Below are 27,988 nucleotides of genomic sequence, written 5' to 3'. Positions count from 1 at the left end.
AATTTCATTTTACAATTACAATGCAACTGAACATAAGTCCAGAGACTGAAACACAGAGGACAATATAAATGTTCTGAAGTAACAATTTGGCACACACTCATACTCAGTGCGATTTGTTTAGCAAGCATCCTTTAAAACCTCAGATTCAAAATGACAGACAAAACAAAAGAGGTTAAGATAATACTTAAGAAGATTAGGTGTGTTTATCGTGTACTCATGATAACATGTACCTCTGGCTGATGGAGGTTCTGATTTTTCAGGAACAGCTACAGCAATTTTCTCTTCTGGGACAGCCTTTTGGGGCATTGCAGGCTCTTTAAAGATATTAGTATTTTTTAGTTACATGTATTAAGCTTTAAAATAAGCAGTAAAACATAGTATATTCAAGAGAAGGAAAAGAGATCCTATTCATAAGAGGTACCTTTAGACCGTGGAGCTGCTCGTTTTTTAGGTATAGCAACACTCTCTTGTTTTTCAGCCAGCTCAGCTGGTGGTGGTTCCTCAGGTGGCAAAACAGTCTCTGGTTCTTCGAATGCCACTTCAGGCTTTGGTTTTTGAAGTGCCCTAGAATGCTCTAGTTTTTGGGGTGCTAAAATTGGTTCTGGTTCCTCAGGCACCACAACAGGTTCAGGCTTGCAGGGTGCCACAACAGGCTTCGATTTTCTGGACACTGCAATAGGCATTGATTTTTGGAAATCTGCAACAAACTGTGTTTCTTCAGGTGCTACAAGCAGCTCTGTTTTTTGGGGTGACACAAAAGGTTTTGGTTTGGGGGGCACCACAACATGCTCTGATTTTTGGATTGATGCAACTATCTCTGACTCCTCAAGTGCCACAGTGAGCTCAGGTTCCTCAGGGGCCATGAATGGCTCTGGTTTTTGGAGTTCCATAACAGGCTTTTGTTTTTGGGGCATCACACCATGCTTTAGTTTTTGGGATGCCACATCAGGCTTGGGTTCCTCAGGTACCATAACAAACTCTGGCTTCTCAGGCACCACAACATGCTCTGGTTTTCGGGGTGCCACAACAGATTCTGGTTTTGGGGGTACCAAAACAGTCTCAAGCTCCTCAGATGCCACAACATGTTCTAGTTTTTGGAGTGCCACAACAGGCTTTTGTTTTCGGGCCACTCTAGCAGGTTCCAGTTCTTGAGGTTCTATGTCTTGAGGCTTTGGTTTTGGGGGTCCTGCAGTGGGCTTTGGTTTTTGAGAAACTGGAACAGGTAGTTTCTTTTCTGGGAAAGTTGTCTTGGCCACTTTATGTACATAAAAGATATTAGTTCTAAATTTAACAACTGCACAGACAATCAGAACAAATTTAAGTGAATCATAACACATAAAACCACAATTGTAATGAAAGCATTAAAAAAATATCAGGTATCAATCACTTATGTTGGCCTTTTAAGGATGATCATACCTCATTTTGGCTTTTCTCCCTTTTCTCTCAAATGTAACCCACACCCCCAAGCCACATGCCCCCATATGCAAGTGCACATGTGCAGTGATAGTATAACTTAAGCTATAAGTAAAAATCTATGATAATTATGAACAAATGGACAGGACAAAAGATATTAATAACATTGCAGGTAATATGCTGAAGACTCTTTCAAGAATTAGCAGTGATGGCATCCAGTTCTTTCTTGGTGGATCTCCTGGTATTCAATTATATTGATATCTTCTGCTCTTAGCTACAAGAACTGGTACTTTCTTTTCTTCTACTATTATCACTTTAAAGATATTAGTTGTGGTTGTTCTCACGGACCCAATTGGGTAAAATAGTAAGAATAGTCCAAAACAGTAAGAAAAATTGAAGTATAAAATACAAGCAATTCAGACATCCAAGATTTGTCGCTATTCTTCAAAAAGACCCATGTTATGTCTGTTTTACACACATATGCAGATACATAGAACAAGTATAATTTAGGATCTTAGAAAACAGAAGGCCTGGAAAATCACAGTGTTAAAGAAATTGGAAAAATATTGCTTTTGTTATTTTATTAGTGTTGAGATTTACCTTTCTCTGGTAGAGGTTCTGGTTCTTCAGGTGCAGCCGCTGGTTCTGGGACAACCACAGGTTCTGGTTCTTTAGGCACAACCTCACGTTCTGGTATTTTAGGCACAGGTATTTTCTTTTCTGGAACAACTTTCTTCGGCACCTCAGGTTCTTTAAAGATATTTATTTGTTTTACTTTCAGGAATTTGAAGAATAGGAATTAAAAAAGTGACAATAGCTCCAAGGTGAAAATTATCAAACAGCATCGGAAAAAAAAATACCCCTTATAAATAGTCTGTGTTTTTTTCATCTTGCTTGATGCACACCATTAATAGCCATTGCTGCTTACTGAGAGCTATTCACAAGTGAAGAAGACAACACAATCTGTAACATTTATAAATATTAGAGTATAAAAAAAGAGGATAACACAAACTTTAACAAGATAATATCTAGAGAAACCGATTAAAGTTTCTGTGAATATTTAAAATAAAGGTGTCACTTTCTTTGGTACCTCAGGCACTTGAAAAATATTAATAACTCTTACTATAAGAATTTCATAAACAATATTAAAGCATAACAGTAGAGCAGTATTCGTGAGAACACTAATTACCAAGATCTATTTTATTGGTATTGAACATGTACCTTTAGGTGGTGGAGGTTCTGGTTTTTTAGGAACTTCAATGTGTACTTTTTCTTCTGAAACAACTTTCTTGGGCACCTCAGGCACTTTAAAGAAAATAATTAATTTTATTTGTATGAAATTCAAACATGTGTCTGCAGTGTTAAGACACTAAGAAAAAGTAAAACTCAGGGACATCAAAAGCATCAGTGGTTTTGGATGTGAATATCAACTTTTTTCTTTGCCTAGAGAAAATACTCTCTGATGTCTCACTGAGGTACAGATGCAAAAACTGTAATTTAAACAGCAAAAATATTTTTTATAGAACATTTATAGTAAAAGTAAATTACCAATATGTTAAAATGCTACCCTAGACAATGAAGGGTTTTTCTTTCATTAATTGTGTACAGCAGTTACCTTTAGTTGGTGGAGGTTCTGGTTTCTTTGGTACTTTAACTGAAACCTCTTCTGGGACCACTTTCTTTGGTACCTCAGGCACTTGAAAAATATTAATAATTTTTACTATAAGAATTTCATAAACAACATTAAAGCATAACATCAGAACAGTATTAGAGAGAACACTAATTACCAAGATCTATTTTTTCAGACAATACATTTGTTCACTTGAAAAACCTTTGACAACAGAAGAAAATTCTAACAGAGGTCTTGGGTACTGTCTTCTATAGTGTTAAAAAAATAAAACAGTGATGTGTTTGATTCTGTTAATTTTGTCATGACAAGTACCTTTAGCTGGTGGAACTGCTGGTTTTTTAGGCTCCGCAACTGGTATTTTCTCATCTGGGACTTTCTTGGGCACTTCTGGCACTTTAAAATTAATAACTATGTTAATACTAAGAATTTAAAGAAATTTAAATAACATTAAAGTGGAAAAAGGAACAAACAAAAGGACACCAGGTAACATCAATTAAACATAATACCCTTTACCAAGCTTTTTGCTCTCAATCTTGATCGAGAGTCATTTGGGAGGACTAAAGACGCTGCTCCCAAAAATGAAATACAAAAATCACACTTTAAACATAAAAAGATGGGGAAATAGTATAAAAAAGGTCTTATCAGTGAAAATAAGACAAATTATTGCCACGGTTTTATTAATGACAAGTACCTTTAGCTGGTGGTACTTCTGGCTTTTTAGGCACGGCAACTTTGATTTTCTCTTCTACAACTACTTCCTTGGGTGCTTCAGGTACTTTAAGGAAACAGATTATTTTCAGTTATTATATGGAATTTTACACCTACGTTCAAAACTTTGCAGTAGAAATTGCAAAGTAAGGAGGTTCTTAAAGGAGCCATTGATTTGACATGTTTATTGACTTAAGATTCTTTTATGTCCCTGTAAAGTCTGAGGAAACACCTCATAATCTTTTGGAGTTTCTTCTCCTTCTACATTACATTATTTTTCCATTTTATTCAACCACTTCCTCCCGAACCTGCATTTGACTAGGGCTGCCATTGTCCATTCTGTATTCCTTGTCACATCCTTCTATGCATAATAACTTCTTGATATCAATTTTTCATCTATGAACGGAGGGTTTTCTCCTGTGTTAGACATCTGTATTGCTTATTCTATACTTTGAAATTATTAAACTCTCGGGGCTAATTTTTCACTGTCAGTCAGGGTATTTCAGATCAGAGAAGCTCTGCTTTAAGATTTCTGCTGTGGTTCTCAAGTATCAGTCTCATCTCTGCCCAGCCACACCAGTATTTCTAACACACTTATACACTGATTACAGCTATGATTCAAAAAGAAGAATTTTCAAAACAGTAGCATATATAGAACCGTGGGCACAGAAAATAAAGGTAATAGGACAACACAAACAGTCAAAAATCTAATCTGCTCAATTAAGGCAAAGGTTTTTTTCTCTTCCAAATTTTAGTTATCTGTAGTGCAACATACCTTTGGCTGGTGGTGGTTCTGGTTTTCTAGGCACAGCAGTGGGTACTTTCTCTTCTGGAATTTTCTTGGGCACCTCTGGCACTTTAAAGAAAATAGCATTCATTTTTGTTATATTTAAGGCATTTAAAATATGTAAATTATTAAGAAAAAAGAGTCTCACAAGAAGCATATCAGAAAGAAATGTAAGATCAGATATAAAAAGAGATATGTCATGCAAAAAATGTATGCTATTACATATTACTAGGATTTTTTATAAGTGAGAAATAAAGGGTAATTTTTTCTTTTACTGTAAACCCTACTGCCCAAGAGAAAGAGAAGTCTCCTCCTCAGAGAGTCACCATTATTGATGTATAAGCTTTAGGTGCTGTTAATTTTGGCTTTTTAGGCACAGCAACATTTACTTTCTCTTCTGAGACGGATTTCTTAGGTACCTTGGACACTTTAAAGATATTAGTGTACTTTTAAGAATTACAAAAATAAAACATGCAATACAGAGAAATAAGACAAAACAAGTAGATATATAAGGGTACTCTGACAACAGATATATGTTCTGAAAAGTCTCCATGGTTCTATCCCTCTGGCAAATAACAGTTTGAAGCAACTTTGCTGGGGATCTTTTGTCATGCAGTGGTGATATGCCACACAAACTGCTAGTTCACACAGACTTCTAAAATATCTGAATAAATTGTGACAACTGGTTTCTGTGCCTAATGCTATTTCCATTCAAAATTAAATCAATTGACCCAGAAGTTTAACATGAGCAACACGAAAGAGGAAGCGTATATACTTCTTGCTTGAGTATTGATAGAATTTCTGAGGCTGTTTACAGTACATATGAACATTCATGACGTGAAAATGTTTATTCTGTAAATCTCACTGCTTGTCAACTCAGCTAGATTTTTTTTCTTATTTTTAGTCCCTTTAACTAGTTTCTGATATAATTTCTGTGCCATCACAACGGATTACTTTTGGGTAGAGGAAACAGACAAACTCAACTAATTTTTGGTGATTTAACAACAACAAAACAAGGGACAGAAGAAACTTGAAAAAGGAGAAGGATATGTTGACCTATACCTTTGGCAGGTGGAGCTTCTGGCTTTTTAGGCAGAGGTACAGGTTTCTCTTCAGGAATAGTTATCTTGGGCAATTCAGGCACTTGAAAGACATTTACCGACTTTAATTTTACTTTTATGACTTAAAGACAAGTTGAGAAAGAGGAAAAAGGACACATACAACACTCCACAGATCTGACACAAGCGGACCATGAACTATTAAATTAGAAACATCGTAAGAAACAGAAAAGATGTTATCAGCAAAAGACCTCAGTTCTATTAGGCTATCAAAGTACCTTTAGATGGTGGAGATTCTGGTCTTTTAGGCACAGGAGTAGGTTCTGGTTTTTTAGGCACAGCAATAGGCACTTTTTCTTCTGGAACAGCTTTCTTAATGACTGTAGGCACTTTGAAGATATTAGTTTGTTTTAAGAATTTATATAGAATGGAAAGACAAATCATAAAAAATCCCGAGTTTGTAATGTAAGTAAGGTACTAAAAGAATGAACACAAATATTAGTTACATTGAACAAGAACTAAACCATGAACATGAATAATTTAATTTTCCTGGAGTTCATGACTAAAAATTGAAGGAAGAGATGATGAAGAAGATATATACCTCTAGGTGCTGGAGCCTCCTCTTTTCTATGAACAGTAGAAATTTCTTCTTCTATGTGCATCTCCTCATAAACTTCATGTACTTGGAAGATATTAGTTTAAATACTTAAATTAACTTAGAATATCTTCAGAAAACAAGACAATGTGAAATATATAGAACAAATACGGTCAAATATTGAAGCTTATCTTAAGATACCCAGGTCTATTTTACATCTACCCTCAAAATTAGGATTCTTCCAAATCTGGGAAGAAAAAAATCTCATATTCTACCCTGATCTGACCTCTGTAGCTTGCCAGAAGAAAGATGTGTGATATGTCCTAAACTGAGCTACTTGCTTGAGTGCAGAGAGATAGGCCTAGTCTATCTAAGCTGTCACTTTTTCTATTTTTTTTTTCCCCTTGGACCGATCTCAAGTAGCAGAGTCCCTTGCAATTCTTTCTTTTGCACGTAAAGCTAATTTTCCCATAAGAACAACTGCAGGTGATATTATTTTTAATGTTTTTTTTTTAATGAATTTTATACTGTTGCAGCTTACTAAAGCTGCCAACTAAACACTAGTTTATGGTTTCCAGAATGTTCTCAAAATAATTAAAGATTGATATATGAAAACATATTTTTTATCCTTCAAATCCTACTCAAAATTTCTTGTACCTTTAGGGTGTGAAGCTTCTTCTTTAGGTAGAGCAGGAGGTATTTTTTCTTTGCGGACAGCTTTCTTTGGCACTTCAGGAGCTTAAAAATATTGGTTTATTTTAGAAATTTGCACTAGGAAATAAGTAGTACAGTTTTGTAGAACAAAAAAAAATTCTACTAGAACAATGTGAAAATACATGGTAATAACCATGTATGAATACAACTCAACAACTTCACTTTCTGGAGTTCACTGTTTTTCTAACTCCTAGCACTTACAGGTCTGAATTTGCCCTTCTCTGAAAAGATAGTAGTTACGTTTTTTTTCCCTTATCAAACAATCTTTAGGAATTTTGGCAACTTAAAGGTTTTTTGGGGTTTTTTTTGACATTTCAAAATTACCTATAAAAGAAAGGCAAAACTCCAGTGCAATTAAGTAAATATTATGTTTCAAACATCTATAGAGTTCTTCAGCACTAGAATTATATTAAAAACCCATGTTTCTATGAAAAAAATTTTGTGGCTTTGTATTTTGTCCTGATTTAAAGTCTTACCTTAATCTTGACTTTATTAAAGCCCCTGACATGACTGCAAAGAGTGCTTCTGCAAACAAGTTTCTGCCACAACCTTTTAGATTTATTGTTTTTTTAATATATTGTCAGAGAAAGTATTTTGGGAAATAGAACATGAGACAAGAAGTCAAAAAAATATAAGACTAATCCCTGGCCCTGCTATGACTTTTGTGTCTACTAATTTTCTTTGTATTCATCTAAGTTTGTTTTTTAAATTTTAAATTCTTGATGCAGAATGTATCAATCTGTTTGAGCACCTGCTAACACAAGACAAAAGTAAGAGCTTATAGAAAATATTGCTTGAATTTGTTTTCCTGGATAATGAATTATTCTGTCTTAATAATTGTTCATTAATTTAACATATGAAGATGCTGAAATATTTTTTGAATTCTTTGTAAATGGTTGCAAAATGATTATGTTTTTAATCTCTGATATCCCCATATGTATGCTCTCTTTCTAAGACAAAAACAAACAAAGAAACAGACAAAATTTAGTCTTACAACAAGAGATCAATGCGAGAAAACAGTGTATATAGCACCTGGTCATGTTGTTCAAAAAACCCAAACATGTTGGGTTTCTCACTTGGTACCTCACTTTTGAATGAGGCTAGAGAAAATCCATTTGGAAGTCATGTACCTTTAGCTGGAGGAGCTTTTTCTGTAGGTACAGCAGCAGGTATTTTCTTCAGTGGGACAGTTTTCTTTGTCACTGCAGGTACTTCAAAGATATTACATTGTTTAAAGAACATTATAATACACAAAATGTAAGTAATAAAGAAGCAATGACAGACACATAGCATCTAAGGAAACATTAGAATGAACACATTAAATAACAGACTAGCACAAGGATGGAATGGTGAAGATGAATAACTAATTTGTAGGGAAAGTATTGCTTTATAGATTGCTTGAATAATACCTTTAGCTGCTGGAGCTTCTGGTTCACTAGGAGTAATAAGAGGGACTTTTTCTTCTGTTGGAACTTCTCCATAAACTTCAGGCTCTTTAAAGATATTAGTTTATTTTATGTATTTTAATATTATTTACAAGACAAGATTAGAAAGACAGCTTATAATGCAAAAATGCAGACATGTATATGGACAAAGAGCTGTTTGAACATAAATTATCTAAATATCGCATTTCAGCCTGATCATTTACCTAGTATTGTTAGACATGACCATTCCCAATTAGTAAAATACAAGTTTACAGAAATATTTAATTTTATTTTCTAGTTACTTATTTCTGTGTATTAGAAATTGTAATTTAATTTCACATGTCCTCATCTGGCATTAACTATCTCTATCCCAGCTCAAAAATGAAGACTTACTCAGGATGGCTTTTAAACCAGTATCTACTTAAGTTCATTTCTTTGGTCCAATGTGGCTAACGTGCTTTCCTGGGTCAGAAACTTAGTTTGTCTCCTATTTCTGTTTCTTTCTCCCATTAATAGAGGAGAAAAGAACATTTAAAAAATGCTAAACTATAACTAAAGTTGGGGGGAGAGAGGGTCTCAAAGACATGGATGGAAATTACTTTTAAATAATTAAAAAAATGAATTGACAATGTCTCATATATTACAGAACAATCTAGAGCATGAACTGATATATTATCTGCAATTTACTGCTTAGTAGATGTGTCATTGATATACCTTCATACAAAGGAGGCTCCTCTTCTCTAGGAATAATGGTGGGTACTTTCTCTTCAAGGACAGCTCTCTTACGAAACTCAGGAACTTCAAAGATATTAGCTTTCTTTTAGTAACCTCAACATAATTTCCAACTTTTAAAAACCCAAATAGAAGTAAACCCAGAAAACTAAGTTCTTTTGAGGTCCCAAATACTGTGTCTTTTTGAGAATGAAATATTATACAGTTCTAGAACTGTGTTGCTGGAATAATTAATTATGTGAAGAAATTTATAGTTTCTGTTCTCAAAGAGCATAAGCCATTTGCTTTTCTCACTGTATCATCATGCTTTTTATTCTGTCATGTGTAACGACTTTAATGGTTTTAACTTGCCAGCTCTTGCCCTATTACTTCTCCACCAATATCATGACCAATGTATTGGCTTCAAAAACCCAGTTTAAGCTAAATTCACAACTATATTACAAATATAAAAGCACTGAAGGTTTACATACTGGTAGTGTAAGTAGCGATACTTCCTCAGTGTGTTTTCACTCATAAATCAATGTATTTACTGTTTAGCACATGCATAGCACGTATCTGAAATGTTTGCCTCAGAGTTTTCAATTTATCACTGAGAGCTGAATCTGCACTTAGAGACTAGATGCTCTTGCCATGGTGGAAAGAACATGAGGATCATTTTAGAAAGTATTAGTTGGAAAAAACAACACAAATATTTCCTTTCCATAAAATCTCATATCAAAAGTTCCTTTACCTTTCATTGGTGGAACTTCTATTTCAGGTGTATGTGTAGGTTTCTTTTCTTCGGGGACAGTTCTTTTGAGAATGGCTGGCCCTTTAAGATATAATTTACTCTTAGGGATTTCAAAGTTATTTGGAAGAAGTTAGAATGAAGAAGAGCAAATCTAACAAGGAAAATTCACAAAATAACAAAGGATTAAATGCTTCCTGAATGAACATCTATGTTAATTTTGAAGATTAGACAGAAGAATAACATATTAAAAAATATTCTTGAAAGATGGTCATACACTTGGATGGTGGAATCTCCTTCCTTTTCAGAAGAAACAAAAATATTCTTTCTTACTGAGCTACTTTCAGATGTAGCTTAACGGCAGAACACACATTTTTTAAAGCGACTCTCACATATTTTCAGCAAATTACTTGAAACCAACAGGCAAAATAGACTCAATCACAAACATTTGGAAAAAACACTGTGGGACATAAAACATATGCACATCTTTCTCCGCAAATAATGAAGACAAAAGACTGAAATCAGAGTTCATGATTCACAAGGACAATGCAGAGGAAGTATACCTTCAGCTGGCGGAGTCATTTCCTTTTTAGGAACAGCAGGTAGTACTTTTTCTTTTGGAACGGGTTTCTTCGGCACCACTGGCACTTTAAAGACATTGGTGTTTTTTTTAAGAACTTTTGCAGTATGAATATTATGTAAGAATAGAAATTAAACAAAAAACAAACAATGCAAGAGTCAGAAAATTTAGAAAAATACAAAATACAATGTCCACAATTTCTATTGAGTGGTGACATTGCAGGCCACCCATCTGGACTATGGATTCACAAGGCTAGAGCCTTCAGTATTCACTGAAAGAAAAACACTGCTCCTGTTGGGTCAATTTTTGCCTGGGATAAGCCATAACAATTAGGTTTCATGAACTATCAGCTCTAATTTATGCCAGCTGGGACTATGGTAAGGTTTTAATTTCCCATCAACTAACTCCAAGCCTTTATGCAAAAAAATAACCCCTTTCCCACTGATTTAATTCTGATAATCTGTATGAGAAACAACTGTAGAAGTTAGCACAAAATGAATTTCCAGCAAATTAAGTGCTCTGAACAGAAAATTACAGAACTCCAAACTAGTACAGAAACTCTACTAGCATCCACTGACAATTGCTGTTCATGACACTTATCTTTTGTAGAGCCCGATACAGAGAACACCTATTAAGATTATATGTATTCCAGCACATGATTAGGTTTAAGAAGGTCCTAGATTTTTAGGATTCTGCAGGAAACTAGAGTTTCACTGATATGGCACTATAGCTCAACAGATTTTTATTAATTTAGTAATCTGCTTGTTTTCAATGATTAGTTATAAAATGTCACTAATATTGTGACAGCAAAAATCAAATTTTGAAGGTCCTGCCTGCACTTCCTTTGTCCTCAGAAAGTAATTTGTCTCAGTTTTGATTTGTTAAAGAAATATATATTTTTTTTTTAGTAACTTAATCCCTGTCTTTGTACTGTGAAAGAGAGTTAAGGATCCAGCAGTCAAACCAGAATACGTAAATTACTGGATTTGGGGATTCAGAGACTCGGGCAGAAGGCTGTGTTTTTAATTTTATCTAATAGCTGGTATACCTTTAGCTGGTGGAGCTTCTTTTTTAGGAACAGGAACAGGTACTTTTTCTTCTGGCAGAGGTCTTCTAGGCACCTCAGGCACTTTAAAAAATATTTCATTATGGATTTTAAGTTATTCTTGAGGAATTACAACAGATACAAAGACATCAAGCAGAGTAAGCACTCATTTGTAGAGGAACCGTCTCATCATTTATGCAGAGACAAGTGAACAGCCACTGATCTCAGAGTTCTTGAGCAATGAAAGCTAAAGAATATCAGCGTACATCTTTCTGGTACATTTTAGATGCACTTTCTGTTTGGCATGAGGGATCCTATGATCATAAATTTAAATGATGAGAAGGAAGCTCCTACATGAGTTTTAACATCTCTCTAACTCACAGGTGCTAAACTGGGCAAAAGAAACAAATATTGACACATAAAAATATTTAACTCAGGCTGAAGCTGAACTGCATCAGAAAATTATCATTTTCTTTGCTTGTGCTGTATCTATACTAGCTCACTCTTGGGCAGTCAAATGGGCAATCCTCCCATTCCACTCTGAAGGGAAGAATTCCTTAGGAAGGAGTAGGAGAGAAACAATCATTGAATGGATTTATCACTACCAGCAACAGGCACACATAGGACCACAAATGGGGAAAAATATAAATAAACACCCAAAGGAGGCTTAAGCCATAGCTGGGAACTCAACAAACTATAAGAACAGAGAAATCATGACTTGATGTACCTAGAGCTGGTTGGATTTCGTAAGCCTCCTCATATACTTCCTCATATTTCTCATAGATCTCTTCCTTCTCCTTAAACTCATACTTTTCATAGACATCTTCATTCTCCTCAGCCTCCTCTTCATATTCCTGTTCCTGAATCTCCTTGTATCTCTCAGGTTCTTCAGGTTCCTCATATGCCTCAATTTCTTCAGTTTCCTGAACCTTCTCAAACTCTTCAATATTTTCGTATGTCTCGTACTTCTCATACTCTTCATATGTATACTCATACTTCTCCACCGCAGGAGCAGGGACTTTTTCTTTCCGGACAAGTTTCTTGGATACTTCGGGCACTTTACAAACAGTATTATTGTTACTACCTTACAATTATTTAATTTTTTTTTACAGTTAGTTAGGACAATCCACATAGAACAGAAAATGTACATGATAACCACAAGCATAAGTTACATTAAAATATAAGAACATGCTCTTGAAACAGTGTATATATATTGTAAAAGATTTTAGGAATGAAGAAGAAAAACAAATCTTTCGGAGGAATAAAAAGAAATATATCTGTACCTTTTGTCGGTGTTGGTTCTTTGGGTTTGGGCACAACAGCTGGCACTTTCTGTTCTGCAACAGCTCTTTTACGCACCTCAGGGACTTTAAAGATATGGATTTCTTTTAGGAATTTAAAAAAATACACCTCAAAGCAGTGTAAGTAAAAAGGCACAAGAAACACAGCTTTATGGTTCTGCAATGCGAACATTGATAACGAAGAGTTTTAACATAAATTCAGGCAGAAATCTCATACAACAAAGACAAAAGTTAGAAAGAAGAAGGTCAAGAGCATTTTTAAATTAAATATTAATTATAACCAGGAGCACATATACCTTTTGCAGCTGGAACCTCCACTTTTTCAGGGGGGGCAACAGGTACCTTCTCTTCAGGAGCAACCTTCTTAGGCATCTTGGGTACTTTAAAGATAGGACCTAACTTCAGTGTTCTTTTCCACGATTTTTAAATAGACACAAACCCAGAAGCTTACAAACAGCAGAACAGAAACTTACAAACAAAAAAATAGTGACAAATATAATACAAGACAGACATACTAAAACATCCCAAGCTCAACTTGTATGAAGAATGTTATCTATTAATGATAACAGCATTTACAAACTGCAATACCTTTGGCTGGTGGGGCTGGCACCTTTTTAGGAACAGGTTCTTTCTCTTCAGGAACAGGTTTCCTAGGCATCTCAGGCACTTTAAAGACATGATTTTATTTTAAGAATGTCATCCGCCAGTAGTATGAGAAAGACAACAGAAAACATATACAAATAGACATAACGAAATAAGAACTGATCTGCAGAATATATTTTAAATGTTTTAAAGATGAAACAGAAATAAAAACAAAAGACACTTTATATACATAGGCAGATTTCTTGAACAAGTCAAATCATTTCAGAGCTTATTTTTCGCTAGGAATTTGACAGGCACTCTGAGACATCAATACAGAAAGGCATCAGGGACACAAAACTAACATAAATAACAAACAAAATAAAATAAATAGAGACACTGAATGAGAATAACAACACATTGTTTTCCTAGGTATTAATTTATGTACCTTTTACTGGAGGAAGCTCCAGCTTCTCAGGAGTGGGTACCAGTATTTTTTCTTTTGGGACGGGTTTCTTAGGAATCTCTGGCTCTTTAAAGATATTATTTAGCAAACACATTTTAAAATCACTTTCAGAGCATTAAAAACATGAAAAAACATGAAACAAGATCATAAGCTCCCTCAAAACATCATTAAGATTTACATAGAGCTTAGAACAAGAAATAAAGATGAATTTTAATGAATGCAAAAGATCTCATGAGTAACTTGCAAGAAAAGATCGTGTACCTTTTGCTGGTATAGTTTCCTCTTCTTCTTCCTCAGGAACAAAAATGGGAACCTTTTCTTCAGGCACAACTTTCTTTGCCACCTCAGGCACTTTAAAGATATTATTTTAAGAACTTTACTTTCACAACACCACAAAGAAAAATTCATAACATAAACAAGGACACCAACTTTAAAGTAGCAATAGTAATAAAAATAAGGGAAACTCTATTAGTTATTTTTCACTCCCTGAAAACAGCAAAGTGCAATTGGGTTATAAGGATTAGCTCTTTTGCCCAATTCTTAATTACACAGCATCATTGCCAATGGAAAATATTAGCAAGATATGCCACAAACAAGAGGTTGGAGAAGGTTATTAGCATCTAATTTTTTACATAAAAACCTTCCAGTGTCTGCTTTTCATTTTTTTTCTAAAAACTTCAGCTGCTTAGGTAGAATTTGCTCAGCACCAAAGGGTGGCCTCTGCAATAGTTTGAATCCACTTTGAATTTCACATTTAGGGTATATCTTCTGGTTATTTGTATGGTGAGTTGTGATTTGGTTTTATTTTTACATAAGTTTAGCTAAAAGCCTTGAGATTTTAGCATACTCTCAATATACATGTCAGAATGATCTCCCTGAATTAAATTTCCAGGTAAAGGTCCATAAAATATTGTTCCAAGTATTTTGTTTAAACAAAATTTAAATTAATTAAACATTAGTTCTGAATAATGATATCACAATGAATTATTTCATTCATAGCAATCACTTAAAATGGAAAACAAGCAGATCATCCAAGGCCTGATTCTCAGGCCACTGAAGTCAATAACAAAATAGACAATCAAGCCCTGCCTGAGACCTAGCACTGCTCACTACAGGGCAGCAGCAGGGTGCTGGAACTAAGGATCTGACTTTACACGAGTATAAAGTTATTTTTAAAATAAGGTTTTACTAAAATATGAAAATGTAAGAGAAAGGAATTATCTGCATACACCACAACGTGATATACCTTTAGCTGGTGGAATTTTCTTTACTTTAGGAACTGCAACAGGTACTTTTTCTTCTGGGACAAGTCTCTTGGGCACCTCTGGCACTTTAAAGATATTGTTTTGATAAGAAATTATCAATTACTTTTAGAGCATCAAAACTACTAAAACCACAGAACAAAGTCACAAAGACCAATAAGATGAAGAAGACTCCTCTCAGAAGGATAATTAAGGTTTACATCCAGCTTAAAACAATCAATAGAGATGAAGATCTTTTAACGAACTCAACAAAGCTCTCTGATAATTTTCAAGAAGGAACAGTGTACCTTTTGCTGGTATCTCTGGAATAGCTTCCTCTTCCTCCTCTTCTTCTTCAGAAACAAAAATAGGTACCTCTTCAGGGGGAGGTCTTGGTATTTCTGGGACTTCAAAGATAGTATTTAATTGTAGAAAACGTAGACACAACATCAGAAACTGAGAGACAACTTACACAGAAGCTAAAGAGTATGAATTAGCACGTACATTTGTCACAAACTGCTACAATACTTCAGTTAAATTCTAATAACAAACATACGAAAACAATAAGAAGCATCATCCACATGTTCAGTTATAAGAAGAGATACCTTTGGCTGGTGGAGGTTCTGGCTTTTTATGTACAGGGACAGGTACTTTCTTTTCTGGAACTTTCTTGGGCACTTCAGGCACTTTAAAGACATTTTTGTTTAAGAAATTCATTTTCATGTAACATAAAACATAATAAAATGATAACTGTGTAAATGATATTAAGCTAACTACACAAATATGATAAAATTTAATTGTGGATGAAAGATAACATTGATTTTATCCACAGATTTATGTACGGATGTTAGCTTACAAACATACAGACTACAGCATCACAAATTGGTGTAGTAAGGCTAAGGGGGTAATCTGGCTGTTTAGGTACATTGTTTATCTTTTGGAGCATCTGTTTTTGAAACAGCAAGTAATTTTAAATAATTTACATATATATGATCCAAAAGACAGAGACAATACAAGACACAAACATAGAAATTTTCAAAGTATAGGATAAGCATAGCACCCATGACTAATAGAAACGGCCACAATACAGTGTCCTGATCAAACATAAGTCAGTGAGTGGTTCAGTATCAAACACACTAGGACGAGGAATGGGATTGTTACTTGCAGTCTTCTAAAGCTGAAGAAACAAAACTAGAATTATGCAGTTGAACCAGAAACTGGTGTACCTTTGGCTGGTGGAGGTTCTTCCACTTTTTTAGGCACTGGGACAAGTACTTTCTCTTCTGGCACAGGTTTCCTTGGTACTTGAGGCACTTTAAAGATATTGTAGTTTAAGAATTTCATTTTTGAACCATAAATTAAAGAACAATGATATAGATCAATAAAGTGGAATGACAAGAAGAACTGTCAAGAACAGAAAACTTTTCACTCTACGTTACATTAAAGAAGAAGGGTGAACAAAGACCGATGTTTTAAATAATTTTTTTAACACATTCAGTCAAGGGCTGATATACCTTTGGCTGGTGGAACTTCCTTCTTTTTTGGTACAGGAACAGGAACCTTCTCTTCTGGCACAGGCTTCTTTGGCACTTCTGGAACTTAGTAAGATATTATTGTAAATTGAGCTTGGCATAAGAATCTAAAACACCATGACGTACAAGCCAGTGACACTAAACACTTGAACACAAACACAAAGAACCACAATTCTTAAGAGTGACAATCCTTTTACTATCCCAGTGTTTAACATAAGTGAGAAGATAAATGAAGTCTAGAAGACCTTGCTGATCACAGCTAATTACAAGTTCATATACCTTTAGCTGGGGGAGCTTCTTTCTTCGGCACTTGGACTTTCTTTTCAGGTACAGGTTTCTTTGGCACCTCAGACACTTCAAAAACATTATTTTGGTTAAAAAATAATCCACAAGCTATTCAAAACAGAAGTGAAACAAAAAAAGACAGCAGCACAAACATTTCACAGGAAGAGCCCCCTCCAAAAAAGAACAGAAAAAAGTAATGATCAAGTAAGGCATCTGAAAACTACTGTGGATTACATACTCAGGGGATGTCTGCTAACATAAAGAGACAATATATACCTTTTGCTGGGGGAGCTTCTTTTTTCTTCAGAATAGGTATTTTTTCCTCTGGAACAGGCTTCTTGGGAGCCTCAGGCACTTGAAAGATACCATTAATGTTTTAGGTATTTAGTTCTAAAACAACCGGAACATAAAGTACAAGCAAGTATCACAAAGACATACCCAAAACATACAGCTATGATTTAACAAGGTTTGATCATTAAGACAAAATAAAATAGCAAACAGACTATATTAACTGCTATTATGTCCATTCTCCCTGCTCGGCCATTGAGGCCATAAATAAAAATGTTGTTAACTTCAAGGCCTTATTTGCTGATCAAAGGATTGAGTTAAGACAGAGTTTGACTTTTTAGAACAGCTATTAAAGAAGATTAAGTGTCATGGTGGGAAAACTTGCAAAGATACAAATTTAATTTTACAAAGATACAATTTTAATTTTTCATCCAATTTTTGCAAGTTTATTACAAACATTATAATAAACACCTATTTAATTGCTGTATTAGATATTTAGTGGTTTTACTACTTCTCCGTATTTTCCCCTAGAGCTATGATCCTAACACTTCTCAGTAATAGGTTGCATCTGATCATGTTGAATAAGCCAATTTTGCATATGTATTGAATATATATTGCTGATTACATTTTCTTCCTCAGAAATTTCCAAGTAATTCTACATGGAAAAAGCAAGCACATCAAGTTTATCAACTGATCTACTTCAAACACAGAACTATGGACATATTATAAGTACCCAGCAATTTATACCACACTTTGTTGGGTAATGGTAATGTTTATGAGTAGTTTACTTAGATGAAAAAAAACATAATCCTGACTCGGCTGAAATCAACAGATTTTCCCTTTAACTGCAGTGAGGCAAAGGTTTCAACTAAAATGTGTCTTAATGTTTTCTGTACTCCAAAACCCAGAAACATCCATACAAGTTTTAGGATGACAGGAGAGTAATCCCACTGGCTCTGAGCGTACTGAATAAAGTTTGAAGCACAGAGGAGTTAAACTTACCTACTATGATAGAGTCAAAGGAAATTTTACCTAACTCTACTCTTCCTGTTCAGGATTAACCTGGCTTTTGCAGTGTACAGCCTGGCCTTTTCCCTACTAGGAAACATCTGCTAATAAATATGTCAAAATTCTTGTGCAAACAATGTTAAATATAGTTTTGGCATTCATTAATTAGGCAAAAGAAATTCTGAACTTCTTTTTGGGGAAGAGACACTATAGAATGATTTGAATCAGGACTGGAAAATATATATTTTTAAGGACTTTTGGATGATTATGTAATTTTGGAAAATCAGATATAGTTAGTCTATACCTTTATATCACGATGTAGAAAGGCTTTATTACCAAGATCTTGGTGTGACGTAGTTGTCCTGTCTAAGTAGTAAATAGTATGTTCATCCTGTACTAAAAATGTTGAAAATTTACACAAGTAGCATAAAAATTATTCCTAAGGAAAATACATAAAACTAAGAGTATTTAAATATGGCAATTTAATAGAACTTTTATATCCTTGCTTTCCATGAAAATACATTATTCTCTTCAAGAAATAAATAAACAACTATAGGATTGATCGAAGATTTCTGAGAGGAAGACAATGCGACTTGTGTTTCTAAATCACTTATTTTCAAGTACCCTACCTATTTTCTAGATAAACATGTTTTTTGACTGTGATTGCAGAATTCTCATACACATTCCTAAGTATTTCAAGCACAGTCTGACAGCAAAATTGGACCCCAAACGAGGATGAAACAAAGCTCAAGTAAATTTTCTGAGTGGGTTATACAGACTTCATATGAAGAGGAATGAACATACATGACATGAAACATTCAAATTTATAGAGGTAGTAGTAAAGAGTAGACATACAGCCATTGCACACTTTCTACACTATATACTAATTAAACATCTTGAAAAAAGGCATACTGTAAAGCACACTGTAACATATTAAACCAAAACTTTGGTACATTAACGGAATGAACAGATAGTACTTTTTCTCACGCAAATCCTAAAATTAAAGTATACCTCTAATGGATGGGGGAGCTTCCTCTTCATACTGGAGAACTTCTGGCTCTTCCTCCTCATATTCAGGAACTTCCTCTTCATAATAAGCAGCTTCTTCTTCATAACTGATGACTTCTTCCTCTTCATACTGAGGAACTTCTTCATACTGAGGAACTTCTGCATACTGAGGAACTTCCTCCTCATAGTGACTAACTTCTTCATAATGGTGGACTTCCTCCTTGTAATGGATTACTTCCTTCTCGTATCTGGTGGCTTCTTCCTCTTCGTATTTTGCAATCTCTTCTTCCTCTTCATACTGAGGAACTTCAACATACACTTTTTCTTTTCGGACAACTGTCTTGCGTACTTCAGGCACTTAAAAAGATATCAATTAAAAGAATCTTAAAATTTGGCACATAGAGATCTTGCTAATAATAAGGATCACAAGGCATTGCCAAATAAGAATTAAACCAAAGGAAGAACATTCCATAGAAACAAATCAGTATTCACTGTACATTGAACATACAAGACACAAAAAACATTTACACCATATTTCAATATTCTATCCAGTATACCTTTGGCTGGTGGTCTTGCCATTTTTTTAGGAGGATAAATTGGTACTCTTTCTTCAATGATAGCCCTCTCTGGTACATCAGGCACTTAAAAGATACAGTACATTTACATTTAAGAATTTTTAAAAGTGTTTAAAAGCAAAAACATTGGCAAGAAACACAAAAACATATCTTACAAATACATGGCTGATATGTAAAAGACAAGTGTGCTTATGGACACTGGATATGTAATTACGGAGGCCATTAAGCTGCTATTCAATTAAGTAACAACAAACATTTCAAGATCCCAATATAAGCAACTGACATGACTCCTGCTTCATCCACTGCTGCCAGCAGTGAAGTTAAGCTTGCTAACAGGCAGAACTCAAAATCCAAATTCAACCAAATACAAAATCACTAAATCCCACTGTCCTCTGTGGCCCACTCCACAGCAGTGACACTTTGCACTACCTCAGTAATAGATCAAGATTCCTCAATCACTGGTAACAAAAGATTTGCATAGGAAACTCTGGATGAAGATGAGGGAGCACATAGAGAAAACCTTTGTGAGTGACAGACAATGGATAAGAGCTCTGGTCTAACTAAAGGCAAATGATTTAATTGCTCAGTGAGGAAGGTATTTTTCCTCTTCTGTTGATTGCTTTACAAAGCGGCTTGTTTGTTCAGTCATGGCAAGGAGCCATTCCCTATAAGAGCAGTAAAATTTCCAAAAGATTAAGGTGTGAATATGTTCACGTTTTAAGATCTATTCAAGAAAGAATGCATGTTATGTTCAAGCAACATATTCTCTTTTTCCGAACAGCAGTTCATGGGTCTTGTCTTCTGAGGCAGATGTCTTGGGAAATTTTTGATCAATATAACTGGAAACTGCACAGAAAATTACCCTAGCATTTTAACGTCTGGGAGACTACTAGACTTGCCAAGTTAGAGAATAACTTTGGCATTTTCTTAACAGATTGGAGATCTTTTTTGATCTTCTTAAGAGGTGGAATCCATTCTGTCAATGACAGAGTTGAGAATTTCTACATGCTTTCTTCATAACAAGCTACAGTGAGCGTAGATGAGTGGCTGCCACAAGTCCTGATGCTTGGTAAGTGGGTATTATTTTGGGGGCAATGTGAAGACTGACCAGCTCTTTAAATATTTTCTGGCAGAGCCCTGCTTGATATTTAATTGTAAGTGCCAAGTACATCTGCATTTGAAATCTTAAACTAAAACTGATTTGAACTGGTAACTTTGATTGATTTGATAACAAAAATTGCATCGTGCATGAGTGCTCTTGCCAGGAAGCTCAGGTTCCTTTGTATTATTTTGTCCCAGGTACAACACCTCTATTTGGTATCCCATGGGAGAACTGTTGCATTTAATGTCCTTATTCTTTGACCCTTTTTTCTCCAGACCAGCCAGCATATTACCCCTGCCTTACAGAAAGCCAGTCAAAGATCCTCTTCCATCCACCTCTTAGTACTCATGATCTGCCTGTTACCCCATTGTTCTCCAATAGAGAGACTAAATAGATTATTTAGCTTCACAGTGATGTGATTGTATTAATCTTTCTTTATATGAATATGATAATGCTGTTTATCAACAGCAGCAGATCTGAAAGTAGTAAGTATGAGGCATCTTGCAGCTCATTTTTCATAAATCAATAGATTGCCTCCTAAAGTGATAGAACAATGAATTTTCTTTCAAAGCTGTGGACTTTGCTCAAAGCCCTTCAGCTGGCAGGTCCAATATGTGGGATTGTGCTAAGTGTCTCAGCCAGGCAGGCAACAGCAGAGGTAAATGTTTTTTCTCAACCTTCAGATTTAGCTGAGGAATTGCTGTCACAGAACAGGAAAGGACAGGCTTTCTTTTCAGAAGAGGAAAGCATGTTAATATAAATGAAGGAAAAGGCTGCCCTGTTTCCCCTCAAAGGCTGGACAGGTGGCAAGATTTGCAAAGGAGGACCTAATGAAATTTTTGGGCTTCCACTATGACAACAGCAGTAAGCCAGGAGGAAAGATTTAAGCCTTTTGTGAGAATGGAATACTGTCCTGTGGTATTCTACAAGCTTCACTTTCAGGATAAACTGGTGATCTGCACAGGACAAGAAATTGTGTTTTGTTGTCCTTTTTTTGTTGTTGTTGTTGTTGGTGGTGGTGGTGGGTTTTTTAAGTAAATTTGGACATAGAATCTTTTTAGTCTGTTCGTACCTGTGTATGAAATCTCCTTTTCTGTGTGAAGAGAAATGGATACTTCCTCTGACATAGCCCAGTGTTCTTCTTCTGTTGGTACTTCAAAGACAGAGTCTAACATTAATATTTTTCTCTGGTGCAATATCATGTACAATAACAAATATCCCATTTGGGGTTTCTTAGAAAACTAGTTATTATTTCCTGACACCTCCCACACCCAGAGTAACTGGGAAGAATATGTCTCTAGTGCTTCTCAAAGACTCTGTTAAGGTTCCCTTGGGACTATAGTGGAACATAGTAGTGGACTTTGTAGCGTTAGGTTAACAGATGGACTCAATGATCTTAAGGGTCTTTTCCAACCTAAATGATTCTATGATTCTAACATTAGAACTTCAAGAACAGTGCCGGACCAGCAGGCTCGAAGCTCCGGTAGTATTACATGAGGACAGTCTGTTCATAGGTTAATCCATGGGCAGGAGTACCTTCTGGTGGCAGAGACACTTTTCTTTCTGGAACAGCAATGGATACTCTTTCTTCTCTGGCAATTTTCTTTGGTGCTTCTGGCACTTTAAAGATAGTAATTGTAAGAATACTAAATTCTAAAAGAAATCACACACTTTCTGAAGTTCATACAAAAGAATTATGGACAAACAATTACAGGGAAATAGTAGACATTTACATAGCAAAGATACTTATAATAAACACAACAATCACACCAGACATACAAACATATAGACATTCAAATTAAAAGAGAAATTGACCAGCCAAAGCTTTAATACATAATAGCTAGATATGCATTAGGTATTTTGAAGACCACTAGTTTGGGGGGTTCCAGGAATAAATTCCCCAGATAGACACTTTGAAACAGCATGCAATTTTAGTAACAGCAGAAATATAGTTAAATATTAAAATAATATCTATTAAAATAATACATATTATATCAGAACAATAGATATATAGACTAAAACACATCTAAAAGCAAACAGCATATTCATACATCATGAAGTATGATGGAATGATTGAGATGAAAGATGTAAATAATTTGTGTCTAGGCTCTTCAGAAATGTAATTAAACCACAGAACACCACGCATCCAGAATACATTAAAAAATCACTTTTCAGAAACAAGAAAATGACAGAAACAGAGGACATATTTGTGCCTTTCACTCAATATTGACAATGTTATAAAATATGGACAGCTTTTTTCTAAATGTGTTCATATTTATTTCACTTCTTCACTGAGTAAATGTCTTCACTCAGCTTTCCAAAACTCTTAAGCAGCCAGAGTGATCAATGAAATTAAATAGTGGCTAGAAAATGCAAGGAATGCAGGTGTGTGACTGTTCTCTGTCACCTCCTGCATTCGTTTGCAGGGGAGAAGACAAAGTTCGTTTTCATTTATAATCAAGTCAGGAGAGACTGGGATTTGATTAACCAGGCAGATGGTGAGTATGATGCACATGGATATTTGATATTTAGAAACCTTCTCTACTTTCAAAAGAACGTGTGTACCTTTAGCTGGTGGAGCTGCCACTTTCCGTGAAACTGGAACAGTTACTTTCTCTTCTGGCACCGGCTTCTTGGGCACTGCTGGCATTTTTTAAAAAAAGTTTATTTTAAAAGATTTTGAATTAATCTTATGAATTAAGCTTATGAACATAATCAGATGACAAAACACAAATGCAGAGACTTGGCATTTCTTCAAGTCAAATAAAAAAAGACAGGAAACACTGAACATTACAGCTTGTTTTAGAGAAGTAGACATTACAAATAAAAATCAGTATTCTGAAACAAGACTTCTCTTGTGTAGCTCTGAAAAATTATATACCTCTTTTTGGTGGAGCCTCCTCTTTTTTAGCGACTGCAACTTTTTCTTCTGTGATAATTTTCCTGTGCACTTCAGTCGCTTAAAGATAATAAGTGTAAGAATATTTAATTGCAATATTTGCAATGCAGACATATGTAAGTTTTTTCTACTTAATCTGATTTTTTTTAAAAAGAAAATGCTAAGTAAATTTCAACAGCAACAAAAATGAGACACTGCAGAAGGGTGTACTTTACAGCCATAGCACAAAGATGAATAAATAATCAAAAGAAAGGGGAGATCCAGACAGAGGTTACAGATACTAACGAACAAAAAATTATTTAAGTAAAATGCTTAAACACAAATACTGGAAGAGCAAATAAAAAAATCTTCATGATAATAATATTCTCAGTTTGTTTACCTTTGGTTGATGGAGGTTCTTCAATTTCTATCTCAAAAGTGGGCACCCGTTCTTCTGCAGGTTCTTAAAAAAGATTGTGCAACTTTAGAAAATTTGATTTCACCAATAGGCATAAGATAAAAGATGAAATAACACATAAATCTCATCAAGACGACAGCAGGGCACATTGTAGACAAATGGACATAAGTACATGCTTAATGTTGAAGAAATTTGATATATGAGACATATTTTTTATCAACATGCATATATTTTAAAGACTGAATGCAGCAGAAAAAGCATTTTTTGCAACAGGAACAAACCACTGATATACCTCTTTCTGGTGGAGCCTCCAGTTTTTTAGGCACAGGGACAGGTACTTTCTCTTTAGGAACTGCTTTCTTATGAACTTCAGGAACTTTAGAAAAATGAGCAAGATGAGAAGGAAGATGAGAAAGAATATTAAGGTGTAGTATTTGCAATTGTCTACTACATCACGAAGTGTTTTACTGAGTTAACACAAACAACACTTTTCATAGTACAAGATGGAATATGAGACAACTATTCATCACGGGAAGCAGGCGCTACCCACAGCGACACATACAAACAGGACAGTAAGACAAATATAATCCCCTTGAAGATACATCACCCAGATGAGGAACTGGTTTATACCTTTAACACCTGGAGCTTCCTTAGGGACAGCTGGAACTTTTGGTTCAGGGACAATTCTCCTATGCTTCTCAGGAACTTTAAAAGATTACAATACTTAGTTTTACAAAGAGGAACAGTATCACTACAACAGGCACACATTTCCTTAATACAAAAAAACACAAATGGAGATAAACATATAGTGGCAACATAACGCTCAGAATGATGAAACAACCAATATTTTGTAATGAAAAGAACGTATACCTTTAGTGAGTGGGGCTTCCTCTCTTTTAGGAACAGTTACCCTCTCCTCTATGTAGTAAGATTCTTCTTCAGTCACTTAAAAAAAAATAAAATAAGAAAATACTTGAGTTTAAGTATTTGACATCTATTGTGTCTTTATGGCCCTGGTAAGAAACATAATATTTGTAAGGCAAACAAGCAGTGTGCTTTACTAACAGACACCTCTGGTATTACAAAATCTGCACTCAAATCATCCTGCTCCCTCTGAAGCCAATGGAAAAACTCCAAGCAACTTAAATGGAACTGAGATTGAGCTCTCATCTTGTATTTCTGTGGAATTTGAAAATGCTCAGCATTCAAAGTACTAGATCAGCACTTTCCATTCCTCTGCCCACTAGTTCACTAATGTTGGAATTTGTTCACTTTGAGAAAGCCTTTCTCCCAAATACTGAGAAAATTCCTTGACTAAAGCCATCCCTTGAAAATACTTTGTACAGTGTCACTTGTAACAGAAACGGAGTCAATCAGTGTATGTTACTGTCCTTCACAGTATTATGTTACCACCAATAAACTTACAGGTGGAAACAATTTAGTCATTTTATGATTAAATGGTCCGAGGAACCAGAGTGCACCATGATATTCTGAAGGACTTTTACTTCACCCAGGCAACCTAGTGGAAGAGGAACTTCCAACAGAGAATTTTTGTAACAAAAAAGAAGGACTGATAATTCTTGATATCCAAGAGATACCTCATTATTTGCACTGTACCAAAACAGGATTAACTACTACACTTTTCAAAAGCAAGTAATAGAAATTGTCGACATTCTTAGCATTAAAGTTTATAAGATATGAAACATATTTATATAGTAGCAAATTTTTCTTTATTAATAGAGTAGATATTAATCCACACTATTTTTGTTACAAAACAAAAAATATGTTTTGCTTTTGGTTAGTATTCCTGAATTGTGGTCGTACCTTCAGAAATCTCTTTTCTGTGAATGGAAATAGATACTTCCTCCATTTCTTCCTCAGCCCATTCTTCAACTGTTGGTTCTTTAAAGAAAATTATTAGTTTTAGTATTTTTGGTGGATGGATGGATGGATGAATGGAGGGAGGGAGGGATGGATGGGTGGATGGAGAAGCTGAAGACCAAGTCTTACAAGTTCTGTATGTCAATGACAGGTATACATACAATACAGAAAGTGCTGTGCACACACATATGTATGATTTGCTCTAAAAGATGTGTTTTGCCCATGCCCCATGTACCCTATTGTATGCTGTTGTATCTCTCAAATATCCTTCACTGGTCAACTGTCAGTCCATCAGAATACCTTAGCTCTCCAAATTTCGCCATCACAAAAAGGGGGGGGGGGGGGGGCGGGGAGCGGAGAGTCAAAGAGTTAGAGGTTGCTCCTTGGTCCAGCTACATGAAAGCAAGGAGGACAGAAACAAGATGAGAAGGGTAGGTCAAGAATTGAAAGGTAAGTCTGGCATGTGCACATCTACAAATGTGACTGTATCAGGGAAAACAACTTGTTCTGGGGTAAAAGGTTAATTTTCAGGAGACAAACAGAAATTAATACTGCACGTATCCATATGAATATATATTTGCATGTTCATATTTTAGATAGATAACTTCCATATCTGCTTTTAAAAACTCATTTATGCTTTTTAATAGAATATGCAAATTTTCTTGACTGGCTAGTCAAGATATGTATACTGGGATATAAAAAGAGTCAAAATGTTGATTTCAGCTATCTTGAAGCAGATATTTTGTGGAATTATACTAATGTGAAACAACTGATCTCAACCTTCCCTGAGTATGCGAATGTGAACTAAAAGAGCTGGTGAGGAGCTAACACTGCAGAAAGAAATAGCATTGTTATCTGCAGGGCTACAGAGAGCTCTGTAGGGAGTATGACAAACGGATGGTTACAGTCCTAATTAACAGCGTCTAATCTCAAGACTATACATCCATACTTCTTACTATGATTTCATGAGAGCTTGAGCCAAGGATCATTGTATTCAGTGGTAGAGTTTCATTTGTGTCAGTGAGGTGGGATCCTGGCATTCAAGACTGAAATGGTAAAAGGCACTCAGGAGGCTCTGAACTGCCTGCAAGTCTGTAAAATGTTCAACACAAAACTCATACAAGATAACTAACACAAAATTTTTGTGTATTTTGATCTTGGTCTTAGAACAACAGACTTGTAGACAAAGCACAAGTTTCTCACTGTTGTCTGTTTATAGTGTACCTTCAGGTGGTGGAATTTCCTCTGGAATGGCAACAGATATTCTTTCTTCTGTAATAAGTGCTCTTTCTTCAAAAGTGGCTTTCTTCTGCACTTCAGGCACTTTGAAAGATAATAACACTAAATGTATGTTTTTCTAATTCCATTGCGAAAGCAATGTTGCAGAATGCTAAATCTAAGTTTCCAAAGAATTGCTTAAGGGTACTGAGCACATAACAGAAATTAAATATTTAGAAATAGTATTTTTATAAGTATTGCACAACACATACAACATACTGTAATGATTCCTTGTCACTAAATCGGAACAGCAGAATCGACAGAGGAAGCACAAATCAATGACTGATAACAGTACAGAACACATAAACATAAGCTGAGAAACATATTCTTTCATTCTTCTGGAAAGCATACCTTTAGCTGGAGGAGCCTCAACTTTTTTAGGAACAGCAGGAGATACTTTTTCTTTAGGGATAGGTTTCTTAGGAACTGCAGGCACTTTAAAAAAAGTATTTAGTTTTAGGACCTATAAAGTGCAAAACTGGCAAAAGCATCATGTAACAGAAATGTATCATTCAGAAAGATTACACATGGAATATTTTGCTTACAAAACACAGCAGCTGAACAAACTGAGACAAATGCAAATCTAAAGACTACAGTAAACTACAGTAAACTATATTACAGAGAACAATATTTTACCTTTTGCAGGTGGAGCTTCTTCTACTTTAGGAACATGTGGTATTTTTTCTTCTGGAGCTGGTTTCTTAGGTACTTCTGGCACTTCAGAGATAAGAAGTA

The 27,988-nt window shown here is 35.1% G+C and overlaps 1 protein-coding gene across 8 annotated transcripts in view; it reads right to left on the bottom strand.

Annotated features, from left to right (window-relative positions):
* Positions 1-27,988, bottom strand: part of LOC104010285 (titin) — a 241,808-nt gene that overhangs the window by 118,423 nt on the left and 95,397 nt on the right. For 7 of the 8 annotated variants that reach the window (XM_087733441.1, XM_087733442.1, XM_087733443.1 and 4 more), the window contains 6 exons: positions 4,527-4,607; positions 3,735-3,818; positions 3,356-3,436; positions 3,029-3,109; positions 2,635-2,718; positions 2,014-2,163 (listed from right to left, as the gene is read on the bottom strand). The exons of the other annotated variant lie outside the window; for it this stretch is intronic. In XM_087733441.1, the coding sequence (XP_087589567.1) occupies positions 2,014-2,163; positions 2,635-2,718; positions 3,029-3,109; positions 3,356-3,436; positions 3,735-3,818; positions 4,527-4,607 (561 nt within the window). The remainder of the gene's footprint in view (positions 1-2,013; positions 2,164-2,634; positions 2,719-3,028; positions 3,110-3,355; positions 3,437-3,734; positions 3,819-4,526; positions 4,608-27,988) is intronic. 8 annotated transcript variants of the gene reach the window in all.

This window comes from Nipponia nippon, unplaced genomic scaffold (genome assembly GCF_047370975.1).
Source record: "Nipponia nippon isolate SJK-2023a ecotype South Korea unplaced genomic scaffold, ASM4737097v1 scaffold_5, whole genome shotgun sequence".
Classification (NCBI taxonomy): domain Eukaryota; kingdom Metazoa; phylum Chordata; class Aves; order Pelecaniformes; family Threskiornithidae; genus Nipponia; species Nipponia nippon.
The sequence above is the reverse complement of the archived record's forward strand: the minus strand, read 5'-3'. Positions and strand labels throughout refer to the sequence as shown.